We start from the raw sequence: 21,163 nt of genomic DNA, 5'->3' as shown, positions 1-21,163 counted from the left end.
ATTACTCCACTTTTCCCTATATCTAACCTCTCCTGAACCCATTCTTCATGGTTATTAAAATCTCCAGTCTGTCTATTTTTCATCACTTGCTTAAGCCATTACCCCTATCCTGACTTCACTTCCTTCTCTTATCTCAATCTAATTGTTAGGTGTTTCGGCTCTACACTGTCCTCTGTTTTGAAATTCCTTGTCTTTTGTTGTTGTCAATGATATCTTACCTGTGGTTTACTATGCTTTACGTGCAAAGAATTGGAAAACAAGTAGATACCTATCAATTGGGGAATGGCTGAATAAGTTATGGTATATGAAAGTTATGGAATATTATTGTTCTATAAAAATGATGAACAAGCTGATTTTAGAAAGGCTTGGAAAGATTTACACGAGCTGATATTGAGAGAAGGAAACAACCAGGAATACATTGTACAGAATAACAGCAAGAATGTGAGATGACCAACTATGAAAGAGATGGTTCTTTCTAGTGGTTCAGTGATCCAAAACAGTCCCAGTAGAGATTGACAAAAAAATGCCATCAGTGTCCAGAAAAAGAACTAAGGAGATTGAATGTAAATCATCACATGCTATGTTCACTTTTTTTGTTTGCTTGTTTTTTCTGTTTTTTCCTTTTTCTGATTTTTCTCTCCCATTATTCATAAAAAAATGTGTATTTTAAAAGTTTACACACACACACACTCACACACTCTCTCTCTCTCTCTCTCTCTCTCTCTCTCTCTCTCACACTCATATGTTTTTAAAAGTTTACACACACACACACTCACACACTCTCTCTCTCTCTCTCTCTCTCTCTCTCTCTCTCTCTCTCTCACACTCATATGTTTAAAAATAAAATAAAATACATCTGGGGGAAAAAAACAGATTGCTTTTACCTAAACCAGTTTCCAGGTTATAATTGGCATTGACTCACACTTAACACCATACACCAAGATAAGATCTGGGTTCATGATTTAGGAATAAAGAATGAGATTATAAATAAATTAGAAGAATACAGGATAGTTTATCTCTTAGACCTGTGAAAGAAGAAGGAATTTGTGACCAAAGAAGAACTAGAGATCATCATTGATCACAGAATAGAAAATTTTGATTATATCAAACATGTTGTCAGAAAGGTTCTGATGAAGACCTCATTTCCAAAACATAGAGAATTGACTCTAATTTATAAGAAATCAAGCCATTCTCCAATTGATAAATGGTCAAAGGATATGAACAGTTTTCAGATGAGGAAGTTGAAACTATTTCTAGTCATATGAAAAAGTGTTCCAAATCACTATTGATCAGAGAAATGCAAATTAAGACAGCTCTGAGATACCACTACACACCTGTCAGATTGGCTAGAATGACAGGGAAAGATAATGACAAATAATGGAGGGGATGTGGGAAGACTGGAATACTGATGCATTACTGGTGGAGTTATGAATGGATTCAACCATTCTGGAGAGCAATTTGGAACTATGCTCAAAAAGTTATCAAACTGTGCATCCCTTTGATCCAGCAGTGTTTGTACTGGGCTTATATCCCAAAGAGATCTTAAAGAAGGGAAAGGGTCCTATATGTGCAAAAATGTTTGTGGCAGCCCTTTTTGTAGTGGCTAGAAACTGGAAATTGAATGGATGCCCATCAATTGAAGAATGACTGAATAAATTGTGGTATATGAATGTTATGGAATATTATTGTTCTGTAAGAAATGACCAGCAGGATGAATACAGAGAGGCTTGGAGAAACATACATGAATGAACAGATGCTAAGTGAAATGAGCAGAACCAGGAGATCATTATATACTTCAACAGCAATACTATGTGATGAGCAATTCTGATGGAAGTGACTATCTTAAGCAAGGAAAGGATCCAATTCAGTTCTAATTAATCAGTAATGAACAGAACCAGTTACGCCCAGCGAAAGAACACTGGGAAATGAGTGTGGACCACAACATAGCATTTACACTCTTTCTGTTATTGTTTGCTTGCTTTTTGTTTTTCTTCCCAGGTTATTTTTACCTTCTTTCTAAATCCAATTTTTCTTGTACAACAAGATAACTATATAAATATGTATACATATGTTGTATTTAATATATACTTTAACATATTTAACATGTATGGGACTACCTGCCCTCTAGGGGAGGAGGTGGAGGAAAGGAGGGGAAATGTGGAAACAGAAGTTTTTGCAAGGGTCATTGTTGAAAAATTACCCATGCATATGTTTTGTCAATAAAAAACTATAATAATTTAAAAAAAAAAAAAAAAAAGGAAAAGGAAAATTCAAATTCTAGTTCCAACACTTTAAAAAAAAAAGTTCCTTAGTGGATGGCTGGACTCTCTCCATCTGAACTGAAGTTAAAATCTCCTATATGTATTGCTTCCACCATTAGAATGGGAAGCTCCTTAAAAGTAGAGACTGTCTTGTTTTTCTATGTATTTCCAATGTTTAGCACAGTGCTTTGTATACAATAGACCTATAATAAACTTTTTTCATTCAGAAAAAAAAAAAGTTCATTAGGTACTTTGAGAATATAACAGTTTATGGCTTCAAAGGATGTTGATTTCTGAATAATTGTCCACTTTATAAAGAAGATATACTTAATAATTTTTAGCACATTTTAATCTCTTACTAGCATCTTCTCAATTGGCTACAGAAAACAGATTTTTAAAAATTGTCCTAAATATTTTCTTTTTTTTTTTTTTTTCACTTTCTTATCTATTTATTCAGCAACTTGCAATGAGATTTCAATTCCTCTCATATTAAGTTTTGGTGGGCTTTTTTTCTATTTTTTTAATCCAAATTATCTATTTGCCATAATAACAAATAGTTTATTTTTTCCATCCTAAAATTCCTTGGCCTCTCCATTGTATTTATTTATTTATTATTTTTTTTAATAACTTTTTTATTGACAGAACCTATGCCAGGGTAATTTTTTACAGCATTATCCCTTGCACTCACTTCTGTTCCGATTTTTCCCCTCCTTCCCTCCACCCTCTCCCCCAGATGGCAAGCAGTCCTATACATGTTAAATAGGTTACAGTAGATCTTGGATACAATATATGTGTGCAGAACCAAACAGTTGTCTTGTTGTTCAGGGAGAATAGGATTTAGAAGGTATAAATAACCTGGGAAGAAGAACAAAAATGCAAGCAATTTACATTCATTTCCTAGTGTTCTTTCTTTGGGTGTAGCTGCTTCTGTCCATCCTTGATCAATTGAAACAAAATTAGATCTTCTCTTTGTTGAAGAAATCCACTTCCATCAGAATACATCCTCATACAGTATCGTTGTTGAGGTATATAATGATCTCCTGGTTCTGCTCATTTCACTCAGCATCAGTTCATGTAAGTCTCGCCAATCCTCTCTGTATTTGTCCTGCTGGTCATTTCTTACAAAACAATAATATTCCATAACATTCATATACCACAATTTACTCAACCATTCTCCAATTGATGGGCATCCATTCCCTAAATATTTTCTTGATCAACATTTTAAAATGTGTACATACACAAGAAGATTTTTTTTTGTGGTCACAGGGCTGTTTCAGCAAAGAGCAGTTAAGAGCTTTGAATAATCACAGGCAGATGTTGAATGATAAAAAGCAAGCACAGTTACAGTCAGAATTCAGAAAGGCTGTAGCAGCTGCTGAAATGGAGGAACAAGGATTGTCCAAAAGAGATGTGACTATGGTTTGGAAGTTACGAGTCATTAACTATGGGAAACAAGAGAAAGATTCAGGTCAGTAATTTTTATACATAAATGAGTTACTTATCTTCTATTAGTTTTTTTAAACTACATTAATAACTTTTTATGGCTAAATAATCACAAGTGCAAGATGAAGAATTTGGTATGTGAATTGTACTGCCTGTGTAATTATTACTGAAAACTTAAACCACTTCTCTTTTGAACTTCATTATCTTTTTTTTTAAGTTCAAATAATTCCTTTGAAATGTTATTTTTAAATAGTTATATTGAGCATCTGGCGTCCATTATCAGATATATATTCTCTACTAAAGGAGGGAAATCGATACAGAATCTATCACTTGGCAGCATCACCATCTAAAAGCAAATCTGATAGCACTCATATCCGATTAACAGCAACCAAGAAAACTCAATATCAACAGCTGCCGGTATGAACCTTTTAACTCTCATTTTTACAATAACAATAAATTTATGCTATATTTATGAAACTTATGGAAGCAGGATGTTTTAAAAAATGTTTTTTGTAGGTCTCTCATGAAACACTGTTCCAAGTTTATCAACCAAGGGAAGCATTGCCATTGAGCAAGTTGGTGGATCCATCCTTTCAACCATCTTTTGCTGAAGTAGACATAGTAGGATTTGTAATTTTCATCACCAAAAAACCAGGTATTCTGAATGGGATTGCATGTGACATTTTTATTTATGTATTCTGAATTTCATCCTGGTAGATAATGGTAGTAATTATATATTTATCTTACTTTCTTTTTATTATTGTTGTAATAATTAGATGTTATAATAATGTTATTACATATAATATATTATTGTTATAAATACTAGCTAATACTACTGTTAATTATAGAAAGTGGTGCTTTGGATAGAGCATTAGGCTTAGAATCAAGAAGACATCTTTATAGATTCAAATTTTGCTTCAGATACTTCCTAGCTGTAGGACCCCGAGCAAATCATTTACCCTTGTTTACCTCAGTTTCCTTATCTGTAAAATGAGCCAGAAAAGGAAATAGCAAACCACTCCTGTGTCTATGCCAAGAAAACCCAAATAGGGTCATGAAGAGTCAGACATGAACTGAAATAAAAACAAAATTAATCATAAAGGATTGGAGAAAATTCTTGGTACATATTGCAGGCTTCATTAGTATACTAAACTGAGTAACCTATGAAACCAGTATTAAGCCAGTATTAGTACTTTGAGGTATGTGTTCTACTTCTGTTACTTTGATTTCTCATAATCTTTGAAAGGAGTATTACTACAAGTATTTTTATCTTTTAAAGATAAAATTAAGTTTCAAAGAGATTGTGATTTTCTTGTGATCTTACTCATCCCCTTCCAAGAGGCAGAAGTGAGATTCAGACCCAGGGATCTCCTGACTGATTCCAAATAGAGCATCTTCTCAGAACTTTTAAGAATAATAATTTTCAAATTAGATTTTAATGTAACAAGCTAACTTTGCATGTGGTTCTTAATTCTTGTATTTTAAAAATTAATATTTGCTCAGACCAAAATCTGATTATCTAGACCAAGACAAGTAATTTCTTCTTGGTCTTTAAATATTTTGTTATGTATGCAACAGGGACCCATTCATTGTATCTCATTCACTGAAGTAATTTGTTCTTAATGATTTTCTTGATCTTTTCTCGTTGTTTGCATTTGGGTACCCTCATGTCCAAATAGGACTAATGATAAAACTGCATGATTGTTTAATTTCAATCTTAAACTAGGGGATGTGGTCAGTAGAATCCTGGACTTAGCTCTATATTAGAATCCTATTTTAAACACCAGCTGTGTGCCCCTGGACCAGTCACTTAAAGGATGCTATAAGGATCACATGAGCTGTGGGTAGTGGCTGGGTTGTAAAACTTGAGTGCTATAAAATATTAGTGTCATTATTATTCTTGTTGTCACAGAGTCTCTTATTTTGATTGATGGAGAATTCTTAGTCACTCACTGGGGGGTAAATCATTTAAGAGACTTCACAGATTTTTCCAAATTTGTTTTCTTGAGTTTTGTTTTTATCCTTGGGATACACTAAAAACTGAGTGGGCACATTTGTATTTGTCTGCATTTCTGAATTTGTCCTATATAACTGGTAAATATATTCTTTCTTTTTAAAAAATTCCAGGTATTGCACCTTTGGTGTACTTGTCAGATGAATATTATAATGTACTAGCAATAAAGTTCTGGATAGACCTTAATGAAGATGTTATTAAACTGAATACACTGATAGCTGCAAGCAACCTTCAGTGGAGAACAGAATCCAGATCAGGAATTCCTACCTTATTTGCTGGAGAATTTTCTTCATTTTCTGCCAGTCCAAAGGAAAGTCATTTTCAAGAGGCATTCAGCAAATTGAAAAGTTCTGTTGAGGTAAAATTGCTTCTTATTATAACCATAGATCTTAAAGTAGCAAAAATAGCAAGACTATTTTTTTTTAAATAAAAATTCTATGTTCAGGATCAATGAGCAATGCTAAGGAAGAAGAAAGTGACCTTTACATTGCTTAACTTAATTAAGGGAAACCACAGGAAGGAAGACAGGAGATGTAAATCAGTGAATGAACTACATAGGTTAAACACCAGAAATTCGGTATAACTCATAAACTGAAGAGCCACCTAGGTTGAATTCAATCCAGCTGTCACTGCAGTGGCACCTGTGATTTAGTGGATAGAACACTGGCCCTGGAGTCAAGAAAAGATGAGTTCAAATCCATCCTCAGAGACTTCCTAGCTGTGTTCCCTTGGGCAAGTCACTTAACCCTGTTTGCCTCAGTTTCTTCATCTGTAAAGTAAACTAGAAAAGGAAATGGAAAACCATTCTAGTATCTTTGCCAAGAAAACCACAAATGGGATGGTCCTGAAGAGTTGGACACAACTCACATTGAAAAGAAGCAACACATCACTGTGGTGCCTACTGTGTTAAGTTAGCTATGAATTGTCCAAGACTATATGTAATCTGAGTATTTGAATTTAAAATTCACTTCCATTCTTTTATACTCTTTGCCCAGGTATTTTAATATTTGTGGTTCTAAATAGAAGAATAGGGAAATTATCCTCATTGTACCCTGTACTAGTAGAGTAGGAGTATATTCTACCTAAATCTATGTCTTTTTTTTTTTTTTTTTTTTTTTGTATTATCTAAATGAAGGATGGCAAGTCTCTACCATTTAGTTAAAGAAGTAAAGAGTAGATTTTTGTCTGTCTCTTTCTCTCCCACACTTCTTTTGTTTGTGTAGATACTTTGATTACCTTGGACTTCAGATCTGCCACTATTGGTAGTCCTATCTATGTTGAAGTATGTTTTAGTGTTTTTAGGGCTGCCATCAGACCCTGCTTCTTCAGTTCATCCTTTGATTCTAGTTCCTAAATATACTTTGAAAAGAGTGATTGTGAAGAGATCAGCCTTAGACAGATCACCTCTTAAGTCTCTTTCCAGCTCTAAATTTATAAATTTTTTTGTTGTGAGTTTTCATTTCACAAAGCTTTTATCATTTTGTCATTTTAGAATATTGACCTGTTTTGCAATGATGCAGAAAGTAAACTTACTCATCTGCACAACATACATAATTCCAAACAACCAAATACAGTCAAGGAATATAATTTAGATTCACCATCTCCTCAAGCAAAACTTGGCCTGGAGCATGTGGTAAGTTGGCACTACTAAGAGCATGTGCTAAATGACTATGTGATGTTTAGTAATAAATGCAAATTTTTATTTCAGTATCATTTAAGTATGAATTATAGTATCAGGCAAAGGAAATCTGGAATATGGGTGTTTTACTGTTTAACAACAACCACAAAACCACTTTTGGAGTCTGCCTTTGCAGGCTGAGTTTCTAATTCCAGGATTTAGTTTAGTAGTTGACCATTTATTAAGAGCCTGTTATATGCCAGGGACTTTGCTGGCCTTAGGAATAGATAAGATATTCAGCAAAACAATTCCTTCCTTCCAAGAACTTACATTTCATTAAGGAAATGACATGCTACTATCTTAGGATAATTGAAATTGCTTTTAACACAGTTCCTATATTAGTCACTCAAGAAAATGGCAGATGGTATAGTGGACAGAATGCAGGTCTTGAAAGTAGGAAGATCCTGCTTCACATAAGACATATTGGGCAAGTTGCTTAATCTCTCCCACTGTTTCCTCCTCTATAAAAATAGGTCTAACCATAATACCAATATTACAAGGTTCATATGAGGATTGAAGGAGATCAAATTTTATAAAGCACTTTACAGACTTTAAAGTGCTATAGAATTCTAGGGTCTTCTTACTACTGTAATTATACCTGGAAGTCATCAAAGCATTGGACAGAATCTTAATGGTATCCTCAGGGACAAGATGAAGTGGTGTAAACAAATCAGTACATTGAAATGGATTTAGAAGTTCATTGATTGGTTGACTTAAAAGTCATACTCCCAAGGAATGTCATTGAATGAACTGATATAGATCTAAGAGGAGAGGTCCAGTGAGAGTGCCACAGGGTTCTATTGGGCATGTTGATTGTATGTCAGATTTGTAGATGAAGTGAAGCAAGGAGAAATAGCTAGTATTTGACAGATTTCATTGCCTGGGATGTAAAAATATTTGACTAGAATTATGTCAAGACTACAAAATGATGAAATTTGGTGTATATGGTTCTTGTATACAGGTTCAAAATAATTAACGGTGCAAGATAGGTTGTGACAATTGTGGTCAATCAGGTTAGGTGAAAGCATCTAAATATCTTATTTGATGCAGAGTTTATCAAGAGTCAACTTTGTGTTAGAAGAGCCTAAATTACATTAATAGAAATATGGTGAGTGAGGGTTATTCTCTGTCCTGGTTGAAGTATTTTGTTTGGTTAGAGTCTGGTTTCATTTTTTCCCTCAAAGATTATTATCCATCTGGGAAGAATGTGGCAGTAGGATGGTGAAAGGATTCAAAACTCTGCTATGTCAAACTTAGTTAAAGGAACTAGAGATGAACCCAAAGAGTAAAATATTGAGTGGGGAGGGAGTAAATGCAGGCGAGAGAAGGAGAATAATAATTATTTTGAAATACTTGAAAGGTTGCCATGTGGAAATCAATTTTGAGATTAATTCTGCTTGGCTCCAATAGAAAGAACTTGAATTAAAAGACAGATGTTAGTAACAGTACATTTGTTGAGTACATGGGAACTTCATCCACAATGACAACAAGCTAAATATCTAAGGTCCCACCTAATAAGGTAGTAAGTTTCTTATCACCAAAAATCCTCAAACAGATCCAGAGTGGTGAGCACTTACTTGCTAAGGGATAGAAAGTCAGTTAATGTTTTGTATGGGGATACCTATTTTAAGTTCCTTTCAGTTCTGTTATTTTAAGGAATGGCTTTTTCATCTTCCCTTACCATATAAACTAGTTTTATTTGGAATTTTACATTGCAATAGTGATTTCTAGAATTATAATTCAAGACAGTGTTATGGTTGTTTGAATATACCTGTCTTCACTATTTTTTACAAGTCCATTATCTTTATTTAAACCTGTAAATTTTTACCTTTTTTCTCCCCTGGGTCTCTTTGTCCTTTTTTTTTTTTTTTTTTTTTTTTTTTAAATGTTATTATAAAACGCCTTTATTTTAAAATATTTCCTTCTGAAAGAATTAATTGATATTACAGGCATTAAATAATATGACTTATGCTATTAAAGCATTTATTTGACTTAGGGTTATTCTTTCTCTGTTGAATTTTTGCCTCCTATTAGATAACCACTTCTCATAGCGAACCAAGTCATCTCTGTCCTGAAGGGAATTCTGGTCTTACCACTAGCTCAGACAAAATAACCCCAACATCAGATTGTAGAGGAAACAGAAAAATGGATGACCCCAAAATCTGCAAAAAGAGAAGATCGTTGGATTTCTTCAGTAGACTGCCTTTACCTCCACCAATTAGCCCAATTTGTACTTTTGTTTCTCCAGCTGCACAGAAAGCATTTCAGCCACCACGGAGCTGTGGCAACAACTACAGCAGCAAACCCAATAAGAAAAATACATTGAATTCTCCTCCAATGACAACATTAAAAACATTAAGTGGAACAAATATGGTGGAAAATGATTTGATTGCAGATGAAGAATTGGCATTGATAAATACACAAGCCCTTTTGTCTAATTCATCTGAATAAAATTAAGTAAATTACTAAAAATTCATAGATCCACCAGCAGACAACTGTCCTAAAATTAATAGACATGGGAAATATTTCTTAAACCATTATTGAAGAAATTAAGATTGCTAAGTAAAATGAAATGTTTTATCAGGAAAGCTCAAAGTGACAAAAAACAAAAGAGACAAGAAGCAATATCACATCCTTTATTTCCGATTCTATTTTGTAAAGACTTGTATAATTTGTACTTGTATATATGTATTTAAAAAAATTGTAAATATAATAACGTGAAATGGGAGGAAATTGTCTTATTTTCAAGATTCTATAAGTATTCATGAGGATGTATGTATGTAATGTATTTAATGGGGAAACATGCTTTAAATTAAAATAGTTGTATTTTTTCCACTGTTTATATGTTTTCCCTGCTTTTTATTTTATGTTGTTATTACTATTATTGCTAGTTATATTGTTATTTGTTAAAAACCTATTTAATGAGCCTCTTTTTACAGGAAGAGATAATTTTTAACCTCTGTTGATATAAGTTCTTAATAATTATTCTGAGAAACAACCTCTTAGCAATGATTTCTTTGATTCATGTATTCATACTTTCATGGGATGGGGTGGGGGAAGTTATAGTTGTTTTTAAACTATACAATTTCAGTTGTTGAATTTGAAGCAAGCTAGTGTTACAACAGGGTTTTCTTTACAAATAAATATTTAGTCATCAGCATTCTGACTGCAGAGATAACAGCATATTCAGCTTAATTCTTCTGTCAATTGAACTTAATTATAATATCAAAAATTAATATTCTGTTGCTTAAATTTAAAATTTCAATTTTTAAAGAAATTTATTACTAAGCCAGGAGTTTTTTAAAGGTATCATTACCCAAAAGTGCTTTTACTATATGTTAAGCAATGTGATAATCACCAAGAATACAAAGAAAGGCAAAAGCATGGCTTCTGCCCTCAAGGAACTCACATTCTAATGGGGGAGATAACATGTAAAAAATTATGTATAATTAATATGCACACATATACTGAGTAAAGGGAAGATAATCTCACATATAAGGTAACAAGCAGTTGGAGTTCAGAAAAGACTTCTTGCACAAAGTCAGATGTCACTTAGTCTTTAAGAAAGTCGGGAGGTGAAGGTGAAGAAAGGAAAGTATTCCGGACATGATAGAAAGCCCCTAAAAGTCACAAAATTGGGAGAGTATTACTGAGGAAAGCATAGATTTGAAGGAAACTAGGAAAGATGAGAGGCTGAGATGAGAAAGAGAGCTCCAAGTGAAATGCCTAAGTCAGGAGTGTCATAATCTTGGAACAGCAAGGAGGCCTGAGCACTTAGAAGGGATGAAGTGGAAGGAAAATGCAAAGATAGAAAATCCCAGTTTGTGAAGATCCATAAAAACCAAAGAGATCTTATATTTGCTTCTAGAAATAACGTGTGCTGGACTTGGGGATGTGGATGGGGAGTGGAAGATGACAGGCTGGCTTAATACTTAGCATCTGAGAGGAGGAAGGGTGGACTGGAATAAAGAGAGTCAAGACAGCACACCCACAAGGTTGTTGTAATTGTGCAGATGTGCGGTGCTAAGGGCCTGGACAAGGATGGCAGCTGTGTGAGTAGAGAGGGGTGAACGTGTACAAGAGACAAAATGGTAAAAATGGCAAGATTTGACCAAAGATGAGGTATGTGGGCTGTGCTGATGACAACAGGGTCGTGTCCCTGCATGACTGACTGGAAGAGGGTGCTGGTACGCTTAATAGTCATGGGAAAGTTCTGGAGAAGGGAGGGTTTGGAAAAGATGATAATGAATTCAGTTTTTGAAATGTTGAATTTGCATTGGGTTCCAGAGTTCTAATAGACATTTGGTGATGGGCTACAGTAGGCTAGAAAATTAGTGAAGACGCTTTTTGGAATAGTTGGGAGGAGACGGGATTGTGGGTATAAGTGACATGGGGGAGGGGAGGTAATAGGCTTTGGCTAGAAGAAAACCAATTTGAGAATTATCTAGATAGAAAAGCTAATTGAATCCAGGAGTTGATGAGATTGCTAAACTAGATGGTAAGTAGGGCTAAGTTTCTTAATCTTGGATTCTTGGATTTGTATTTAAGAATATTTTGATTAACATTATGATCTTGTTTCAATCATTTAAAATCATTATTCTGAGAAAAAATCCATAGACTTCCAGATTGTCAAAAGAGATCATGACAAAAGTTTAAGGGCCCTGGTGATAGTGGAGAGAATATCCAGAACAGAATCTCGGGGGACACCCATAATTTTGTGGGCAATGCCTGGATGGAATTGATGTAAATTGTGGCCACTTTAACCTTTTGGGGAGGGGGCCTGAAACTGTGGCCCCTTTAATCTGTGAGAGAAGGGTGATTGGGGGTCTCAAGCTCTTCCCTGGGAAAAGCACAACTTTCCCAGACTACACCCTTTCCAAGTTAAGTGGTCTCATTCAATTGGAGATCGTGACCAAGGGCATAATCACCACCCTCTCTTGAATTGAAGATTAGTTCCTGGGCAAAACTTGGGAAAACCCTGAAAAAGCCTCAGAAAGCTAAATAAAAGGCAACTCTGAACTCTGAATCTTCGCAGATGTCCTAAACAGACCTTGCCCACTGCTGAAGATATTTTCTTCTCAACGTGACCCACCTTTATTATATTCCTTGTCCACTAAGTCTGTCTAACTAGCAAGTATAAAGTAAGGCTTTTTAGTGTAATTAAATCCCATTCTCTGCCACAAACCTTGTGCCTGTATTCATTAGGGTTTGTGAATTCTTTTGCAAAGCCTGCCACCAGCCAAGGGGATCCCATTGCTGTTAAGGGATCTCTTTTCTCTTTATTTTGCACCTCATCATTTGGTGGGCCTATTACAGGGATCCTGAGAATCTGGACGAGGTAAAGTCTTTTATTGTTGTCTGTTCTATAGCTAGGACACCCAAAAATTTCCAGGAAAGATTTGGGTCATCATTGGTGCTCCAAGAATTCTCTCAGGGAAAATGGGAATTCCTGTGGTCTGACAAAAGCCCCCCTTAATCAGGGAGTCTTTTGACATCTTTCCATCTCTGGGGACGCCTAGAGACAAACGAGGCACTATAGAAATCTGGGGCTTGTGGCAAAATGGGACAATCTTTCCCCAAGGATTCTCCCTTAGAAAGTTTCTCAAAAAACAGACAAATTCAGCTTAAAACATCTCAAAACTAAAAAGCTTAAATTAAAACAGCATTGCAAGATGCTACTTAAATTTGCTGGAAAGAAATCAAACTCCCTCCTTCCTGCTCCTCTAGGGACACAGGATCCCTTCTCGGCACCCCTATGCTGTCCTTATCAGGGGTCTTTTGAATCCCTTCCAGAACAGGACCTTATGTCTGACAATATTTCTTTAATTCTATCCCCCTCACCTGAACCAGATCCTGAGTCTTCTCAGCCCCCAAGCTTCAATCCCTCTGATACATGGAGTAGGACCCCTTTTTCTTCTCAGGATACCTCTGACCCCCTGGGAGAAGCAGCAGACACTCAGGGAGAGACACTCAAAGCAGAGGTGCCTCTTTCAATGTCAGATCTCTCCCAGACTAGGGAAAAACCTGGCCATTACTCTGAGGACCCCACCTAGATTTTTGAGGGGTCCAAGGCCAATGCCCTCCTTGATCTGTCCTGGGGAGATGTTAATATTAAACAATCTGCCCCAAAAATACAGAGGAAGCTGCAGAAGCCAGCTTTGGGCCCTCAAATTTCTCCCTTAGAAACAGCTGTTGGAGTCTTTAATGATAGGGATCAGGCTACAGCTGAGGAGAGAGGCCACAGAATTAAAGTGAGATTTGGAGAAAAGTCCCTACTCTTGGCTGCTGACATTTCCAGGAACCACAGAGGTTTGTGCTTTAGGTATCATGGAAGAAACTCCCCAGTCCTTGCCCTGAGGGGCACTGGAGGAGAGACTGGGATAGGGCACAAGTGCCCCTGCAATGCCCTGCCCTCTGGCAGGAGTTTGGGGCTTGGTCAAGCTCTCCCTTACTCCATCAAGACATGGGAACCCTGGCTATCCCCAGATGTGGCTGGTAAGATCATTGAATTTTTTTTTGCTATGGGAGGGGCTTCTCCTTCACTCTCACTGGCACTCTGGTCTCACTTACTCCTGCCCATAGAGAGTGGGGATTGTAGGGGAATTTAAGAACTGTCTTGAGACCTCTCCTGTGCCTCCCTAACTTGGTGACTTGTCATTTAAATGCTCCTTTCTTATTATTCCCTCCCATCCTGCTCCCTTATTGAGGCGTGATTTAATGGTGAAATTGAGGACCCAATTTTCTCTTCTCAGACCTTCAGGTGTTTTTTGGTGTTCCTCCCAAAGCTTTCCCAGATTTCCTCTGAAATCTGGGAGAAAATAGATTTCTCTGCTCCAGCCTTAGCCAGGATTGAGATATTTCTTAAGCACAAACTTTTGGAGCTGCTTAATAGCAGTCTCATCCAGTATGTGGGTGATATTGTAATCTGCAGTCCCACCAGAGAGGAGTCTCTAAATACAATCATGTAACCCGAGGGGCTACAGGGTCTCCTTACCCAAAGCCCCCATTGCCTGCCAGTTTGTCAAATATTTGGGCCACAACCTCACTCCCACTTCTCGAGGAAACACCATTGTAGGCCTTCCAGACCCTGCCTCACAGAAGCAGCTGCGCACTTTCCTGGGCATGGCTGGTTTCTGCAGCATCTGGATTCCCAATTTTGGGATTATTGCCAAACCTCTCTACGATTCTATCCAAGGTCCTGATAATCTTCCCCTTGGATGGGACCTGATCAGGCCAAGGCTTTTAAAACCCTGAAGGCCAAACTGACCTCTGCCCCTGCCCTGGCCCTATCTGACTTAGAAAAGCCTTTCACTCCGTATGTGGATAAAAGGCGTGGACAGGCTTGAGGGTCTTACTCAGACTCTGGGACCTGACCCCAGACTGATCACCTACTTCTCAAAGAAACTGGACTCGTTCCCTAGGATGGCCCTCCTGCCACAGAGTGGTGGCTACCACGGCCCTTTTAATCGAAGGGGCCTCAAAACTAACCTTGGGACATCCATTAGAGGTTCTAACCCCCTATTGGGTTCAGAGCATTTTAGAAGCCAAAGGGCATCAGTGGCTTGCCAGGTATCAGGCCTTCCTACCCGACCTGACTCTCCAGGTGTGCCATACCCTGAATCCTGCCATTCTGCTCCTTGGCAGCACCCAGTCGGGAGACATCAGTAATTGTGAGGAAGCTCTGGATTCTGTCCACTCCAGCCGACCTGACTTAAGTGACATTCCTCTTGACAACCCGGATGGTGAATGGTTTACAGAGCTTTCTTGGAAATGGGGTTGCAGATCCAGCTGCTGGGGCTGCTGCCCGTCACCCCTGGTCTTGACCCCCCAGCCCTGATTCTCACACCCCTCCTTATAGCCCACCAGAAGAAACACCCATAGGCCAACTTTTAGCTGTTAAACTTCCCCCTCTCCTGCAGAGAAAAGGCACATACCCAGGGGAGATTGGTTTCAAGTTTTTGTTGACACTTTTACCACCAAGTAAAAGCTTTTCCCTGCAGGACTGAGAAGGCTCAGGAGGATCAAGGTGCTCACTAAAAGAGATCATATCTCACCTAAGCTTCTAATTATTTTTTTACTCATATTTGGCCCCTGCCAGCGGTCCTTCTTAGCTTCTCCGCTAGGGATCTCTGTGGGCAGTGGGAGGTTCAGCATTGTTGGGTGGGCCATCAGCACCTCCAAGGTGGCCCACAGATGGGACCTGATGCATTTTTGGCAAAAGCTCCCTTCCCGAATGTCACCATCTCCACCCTGGATGACACCCCACTTTTAATCTGCTCTGAGATTTGCTTCCTCTAGACTCCGAACTAGGAACGTCTCCTTCAGCCTAGAGATCATGGAATAACTGGCTCGGACACACAACATCCCTTAGATGCTGCTGCAACTGTCTTTAGACCTTACACTTCCCTTCTGACTCAGACCCCCAGTGAAAGTAGGGACAGCTCAATGCCCCTTGTCAGCTTGAAGCAGCTACTGCAGATGAGACCTTTCTCCTGTTACCCCAAATTTGGCTCTGGACTACTTGAGGGGGAAAATAATATTAAATTGTGTCCCCTTTAACCTTTGGGGGGCTGAAACTGTGTCCCCTTTCATCTGAGAGAAGGGTGATTGGGGGTCTCAAGCTCTCCCCTGAGAAAAGCACACCCTCCAGACTATACCCTTTCCAAGTTAAGTGGTCTCATCCAGTTGGAGGTTTTGGCCAGGATATAATCACCACCCTCTCTTGAATTGGAGATTAGTTTCTAGGAGCAGTTGCTTTCAGCTTGAGACCTGGGAAACCCCCCCCCCCCCAAAACCTCAGAAGGCTAAATAAAAGGTGATTCAATCCCAAATTTTCACAGACGTCCTAAAGAGGACCTTGCCCACTGCTGAAGATATTTTCTTCTCAGTATAACCCACCTTTGCTATATTCCTTGCCCACCAAGAAGTCTGTCTTCCTAGCAGGCTGGTTTCTTAGTGTTATTAAATCCCATTCTCTGCCACAAACTTCGTGCCTATATTCATTAGGGTTTTCAAATTCTTTTGCAAAGCCTGCCACTGGCCAAGGGGATTCCATTGCTGTTAGGGGATCTCTTTCTCTTTATTTTGCACCTCACCAAAGTTATATAGAAGAAGATTGAGGATCATCAAACAGGTACAAAAAAACCCAGGAGAACTATCTGCCATCTAGGGGAGGAGGTGGAGGGAAGGAGGGGAAAAGTTGAAACTTAAAAAATATAAAAAACATATGTATGGCTAATTTTTCAACATTGACCCTTGCAAAAACTTGTTTCAACTTTCCCCCTCCCCTTTGTATATAAAAAGGTAAAATAATAAAAAAAGAAAAAGAAAAAACCCAGGAGACATCAATGTTGTGAAAATCTCAAAAGGAAAGTGGGAGATCAATAGTGTCAGTCTTCAGAGAACCCAAGAAGGATAAAGATGGAAAAGAAGCCATTAAATTTAGTATCATCTTGGATTATTTACAACCTAACTCTTTGTGTTTATGTCTTTCCAGAAAATCCTGCTTTTCAAGTTTTTCACATTGTCACTCACTGTACTCATTTCATCCTTTGATGTTTTCACAGGACCTCGATGGCAAAGCACTTTTAATTTAAATCATTACCTGCTTACAAAGGAGTCTGGATTCCAAGACAACTAACTTAAAGGGCAGCTCTGATTAGATTTATGAGTTTTTATTAATCTCATAGGTTAATTTCTTCATAGTAAGGAGAAGTAAGTAATGGAAAGAATTTGGCAAATTTATAATTTTATTGTTTTTCTTGTACCAGCTGTTCATAGCATGGCTTGCTTTTAAAATAATACTTAAAAATATTAAGCAAAAAAAAAATTCCAAATATTGGAATAACTTTGGTATTTTAGAAAACAATAACAGGCATTTAATAGTTCTTTTAAGGCTTAGGAGGCATTGTGGGGTGTAGCATAAAGATGCAGCCTTGAGGCTTAGAAAGACCATGCTGCTTTTATGGCCTTGGGCAAGTAATTTTATCTCTCAAAGCCCTCTAGGGCTTACTAGGAAGAAACTCCTTACCAGCCTTGCTAGAGGAATTCTCACTTGGGAGTTCCTTTTACTAGTGAAATAACAGACAGGCCCAATTCCTAAATTCCACCCTTTGAAAACTGATTTATACATGTTTTTATCTTGAGCTTTATAATGAGCCTTCTAGATTGTACAAGTATTTTATCCCCATTTTGCAGTTAGAGAAGTTGAAGATTATAAAGTTTGAGTGACTTTCCCTTGATCACACAGCTAATGTTAGGGTTAGTATTCACACAGATCTTTCTGTTTGAGATATGTGAGCTGAGTTGATGGCAACAACTTTGTGTTCCTGAATGACTGACTGGAAGTTACCCCAGAGTCATGTTGCTACTCTTCACAGTGTGTTATCCGCAGTTATGATTAATTACCTTGTACTTTAACTTTTAAAAGTATCATTATTATGATCTTTTTTGTTGGTGCTGGTGATCTTGAACATCTTTGTTTTATGGATTTTATTTTTCATTTGTTAAAATTGTTCATAGCCTAATTTACTTTGGACCCAATTTGTTCCTAGATTTCAAAGAATAATAACCCACATTTTTGTTGTATCTTAAGATTACGAATACTTTCCTGAAACCCCTGAGACTAGGTGTGTTGTTTTTATTTTACAGCTAGGACAACTGAGAACTAGAAAGTTGAATTAACTTGTGTAGGGACTCATAGCTAGAGAAAGGCCAGGTTTTGAAGCCTAATTTCAGTCTCAGTTTAGTCTATTTCCACTATAACTTATGTTCTTGCTAAGGGGACTGAGTCTAAAGGAAAAAAAAAAAAAAAAAAAAAAAACCCAGGGGATGAAAGAGCAGTTCTGAGATCATCCCAATTATCTGTGAAGTTTGCCAGAGGCTTCAGGAAAAGCTGCTCTTTCTGAGAAAATCTAGGAGAGAGAGAAATCTCAAAGCAACAACAGATTTTTAGAAAGGAGGAGTTGGCATATTTGAGAGTGAAGTGGCAGATTTGCAAAGGAATTAGTGTTTATGCGAATGGAGCAAAATCCAAGATACATCCTGCTGCTCCCTAATCACTAAAAGCATTTAAGTCATTAGTAGCCATAAAACATAAAATTTGTTGCAAAAGTCAATAGTCATTTAGTGGAATGCAAAATTGTTACTGTGCCATCTAATAATTAGGTAGTCATATGTAAATGGTAGTCAAAAAATATTGTTGAGCACCCTTCTCTGTCTACAAATAACTAAAATACTGTCAACAGAATGTACAAAGTAGCAAATAAATAAGCACTGGATCTGGAGTCAATCAGCAGGTCCTTACTCTAACACCTGACATCTGCTAATCGGATGACCTCAGGCAGGATCCAGTTTGGGATAAATGTGCCACCTAATTCACAAAGTTGTGAAGAAAATTATTAAAGCAGTACATAAGGGGAAGCTATTATCGTAAAAGTGAGTTAACCTTACAAAAATAGCCATTTGAAGGAATACCAGAAGGGATTGGGATTGGAGCAACAGAAAGGATAAAAAGAGGAAATTGCATGGCAACCCTTTGTTTGTTATGGGACAGACTCAGTTAAGTGCTGCAGGACAGCCCTTGGCTAGCAGACCCACCCAAACTCAGGTTTTGGCAGAAAGGTTAAAGTGGACAAGGGGTCCAAGAGGACAGGAGGCTTACTCCACTTTCCAGTAGGAAAAGGTGACCCTAGAAATGAGAAATATTGTCCTCTTTCACAGGTGGTCTACCTCTGCCTTGTTTTTCTTGTGCAGGGATGATTTAAGGGCTTTCCTGCCCCCAAAACATTTCACAGTTCATGGATCTAGAAGTAGAAGCGATCTTTGTTTAAATACAAAGTCTAAATCCCTCCTCCCCGTCTTGCACTTCCCATCACCACCACCCCCCACTCCCACCCATTTCATAAATGAGGAACTTAAGAACTGAAGCATCTTAATCCAGTGGCAAAACTGGGATTCAAATTCCTAATGCCAATTAAGCATTTGTGTGGAGTAATTAATAAACATGCTTGGGATGTTTCAGTGCCCAGTATCATTCACACCTTGACAGATAAATACATTAAGGAAATTGGAGGGAGGGTTAATGCAGGGAATAAAGAAGTTAAAAATTTTAGAGCATGAACCATCTAAACAGGAAGGATAGTCAGCTAGCATTTATTAGCCAATAAGCATTTATTAAGCACTACTCTATGTCAGGCTCTGTGTTAAGCACTGGGAATACAAAAAAGACACAAGATAGTCCCTACCCTCAAGGAGCTCACATTCAAATGGGGGGAGACAACAAAGCAAATAAGTACAAGTAAACTGAATACAGGCAAAATAAGAAATAATTTTAAAAGGAAGGTATTAGAATTGAAACAAGTTGGGAAAGGCTTCCTATAGAAGGGATTTTAATTAAGACTAAAGGAAGCCATAGAAGTCAATATTTAAAGCTGAGGAGAGAGAGTGTTCCAGATATGGGGAATAGCCAGAGAAAACGTCCAGATCCAGGAGATGGAGTATCACTGAATCTAGATGGTAAGGAGTAAAATGTTAAGAAAGCCGAGTATCCTTATTTCACTTCTTCTGATCACCACATTATTAAATAGTCGTCTAGGCAAATGCCTGATTGGCATTCAAACAAGACCAGTCTACCCAAGTTGCAAGCTCTGCAGTAGAGTTGAAATGCTTAGCAGTTCAGCTCAACAAAGGACCTTAGTGTCCAGAACTTCATCCCCTGTGACTTTCAGAATCTTCCTAAGACAATTCAAATGGAAGCTGCTCAATTTTCTGGTATGGTAGAAAATGGCCCAGGATAGAATACTGAAGGACACCTACAATTAGACAAAGTGATCTGAAGGAGGATCCAGCAAAAGAGATTGAGGAATGGTCTGTTGGAGGAGAGCCAGGAGATGTTGTTAAGCAGCCACTTCATGCCAGAGATACAAAGATGACAAATTATTTTCTCTGCATTCAAAGAGCTCACATTTTAATGGGAGAGAGAATATACCAAAAACACATACCAAAAAAATATGCATGATAAACTAGGGTTGTTTTGAAGTGGGTTGGGGTCCCTTTAAGAAACTGTAATCTGTGATTCCTTTCAGATTCCCAGCCCTTCCTGGCTGAGGTATATCCTCCCCAGACAAGTTGTCTTTCCAGGGTACCAGAGCCTTTGATTCAATGACAAATTCTGGCCAAAAAGCATCCCTTTGAAGTGTCGTTAATTCCAATAGGAGATCCTTGCTGTCCCACCCCCCCACCGGTTCTGATCTGCTCTGCTCAGACTGTCCCAGTCCCGACTGAGACATTCAATATAACAGCTTCCATCAACTAAAGTCCTTTGCAGATGGACCTTGGTAGCTCCCTTTACTGCCAGAATCTTCTGTCCACCGAGAACTGCATTCTCAGTGCAAAATTTCATTTTCCATAGATCTGCCACTATAGAAGTCGGTCTCTTGGTAAACTGATTTCTATCTAACAATAAACTTTCATTTTGCAACTAATAATTCTGGAATGAGTGAATTCTTTCACTCCTAAAACCTGTGGCCGATTTAAAGGGAATTCTTGATGTCTCTTTTATAACCACTAACCTCTAGACTACCAGGGATCTAGACCACTCAAACAGCATCAGTTTCAGAGGAAAGACACTAAAATCAAGGACTTGAAAAGACTTCTTGCAGAAGGCAGGATTTCACCTGAAGGAAGCCATGGAAGCCAGAAAGTGCAGATGAGGAGAGAGAGCATTCCAGTTACGGGCAACAGTCAGTGAATATATTTAGTGTCAGA

At 37.8% G+C, this 21,163-nt stretch overlaps 1 protein-coding gene across 1 annotated transcript in view; it reads left to right on the top strand.

Moving 5' to 3' along the window:
* BRCA2 (BRCA2 DNA repair associated) overlaps nucleotides 1-10,236 on the top strand; it is a 66,104-nt gene extending 55,868 nt beyond the window's left edge. The window contains exons 21-26 of the mRNA XM_031960726.1: nucleotides 3,528-3,729; nucleotides 3,958-4,121; nucleotides 4,221-4,359; nucleotides 5,832-6,076; nucleotides 7,211-7,351; nucleotides 9,431-10,236. Of these exons, the coding sequence (XP_031816586.1) occupies nucleotides 3,528-3,729; nucleotides 3,958-4,121; nucleotides 4,221-4,359; nucleotides 5,832-6,076; nucleotides 7,211-7,351; nucleotides 9,431-9,847 (1,308 nt within the window). The 3' untranslated portion in view covers nucleotides 9,848-10,236. The remainder of the gene's footprint in view (nucleotides 1-3,527; nucleotides 3,730-3,957; nucleotides 4,122-4,220; nucleotides 4,360-5,831; nucleotides 6,077-7,210; nucleotides 7,352-9,430) is intronic.
* Nucleotides 10,237-21,163: the final 10,927 nt, after the last annotated feature.

The sequence above is a fragment of the Sarcophilus harrisii genome, chromosome 3 (assembly GCF_902635505.1).
Source record: "Sarcophilus harrisii chromosome 3, mSarHar1.11, whole genome shotgun sequence".
In the NCBI taxonomy this organism is placed as follows: domain Eukaryota; kingdom Metazoa; phylum Chordata; class Mammalia; order Dasyuromorphia; family Dasyuridae; genus Sarcophilus; species Sarcophilus harrisii.
Note: the sequence above shows the minus strand (reverse complement) of the source record. Positions and strands in the feature narration are given on the sequence as shown.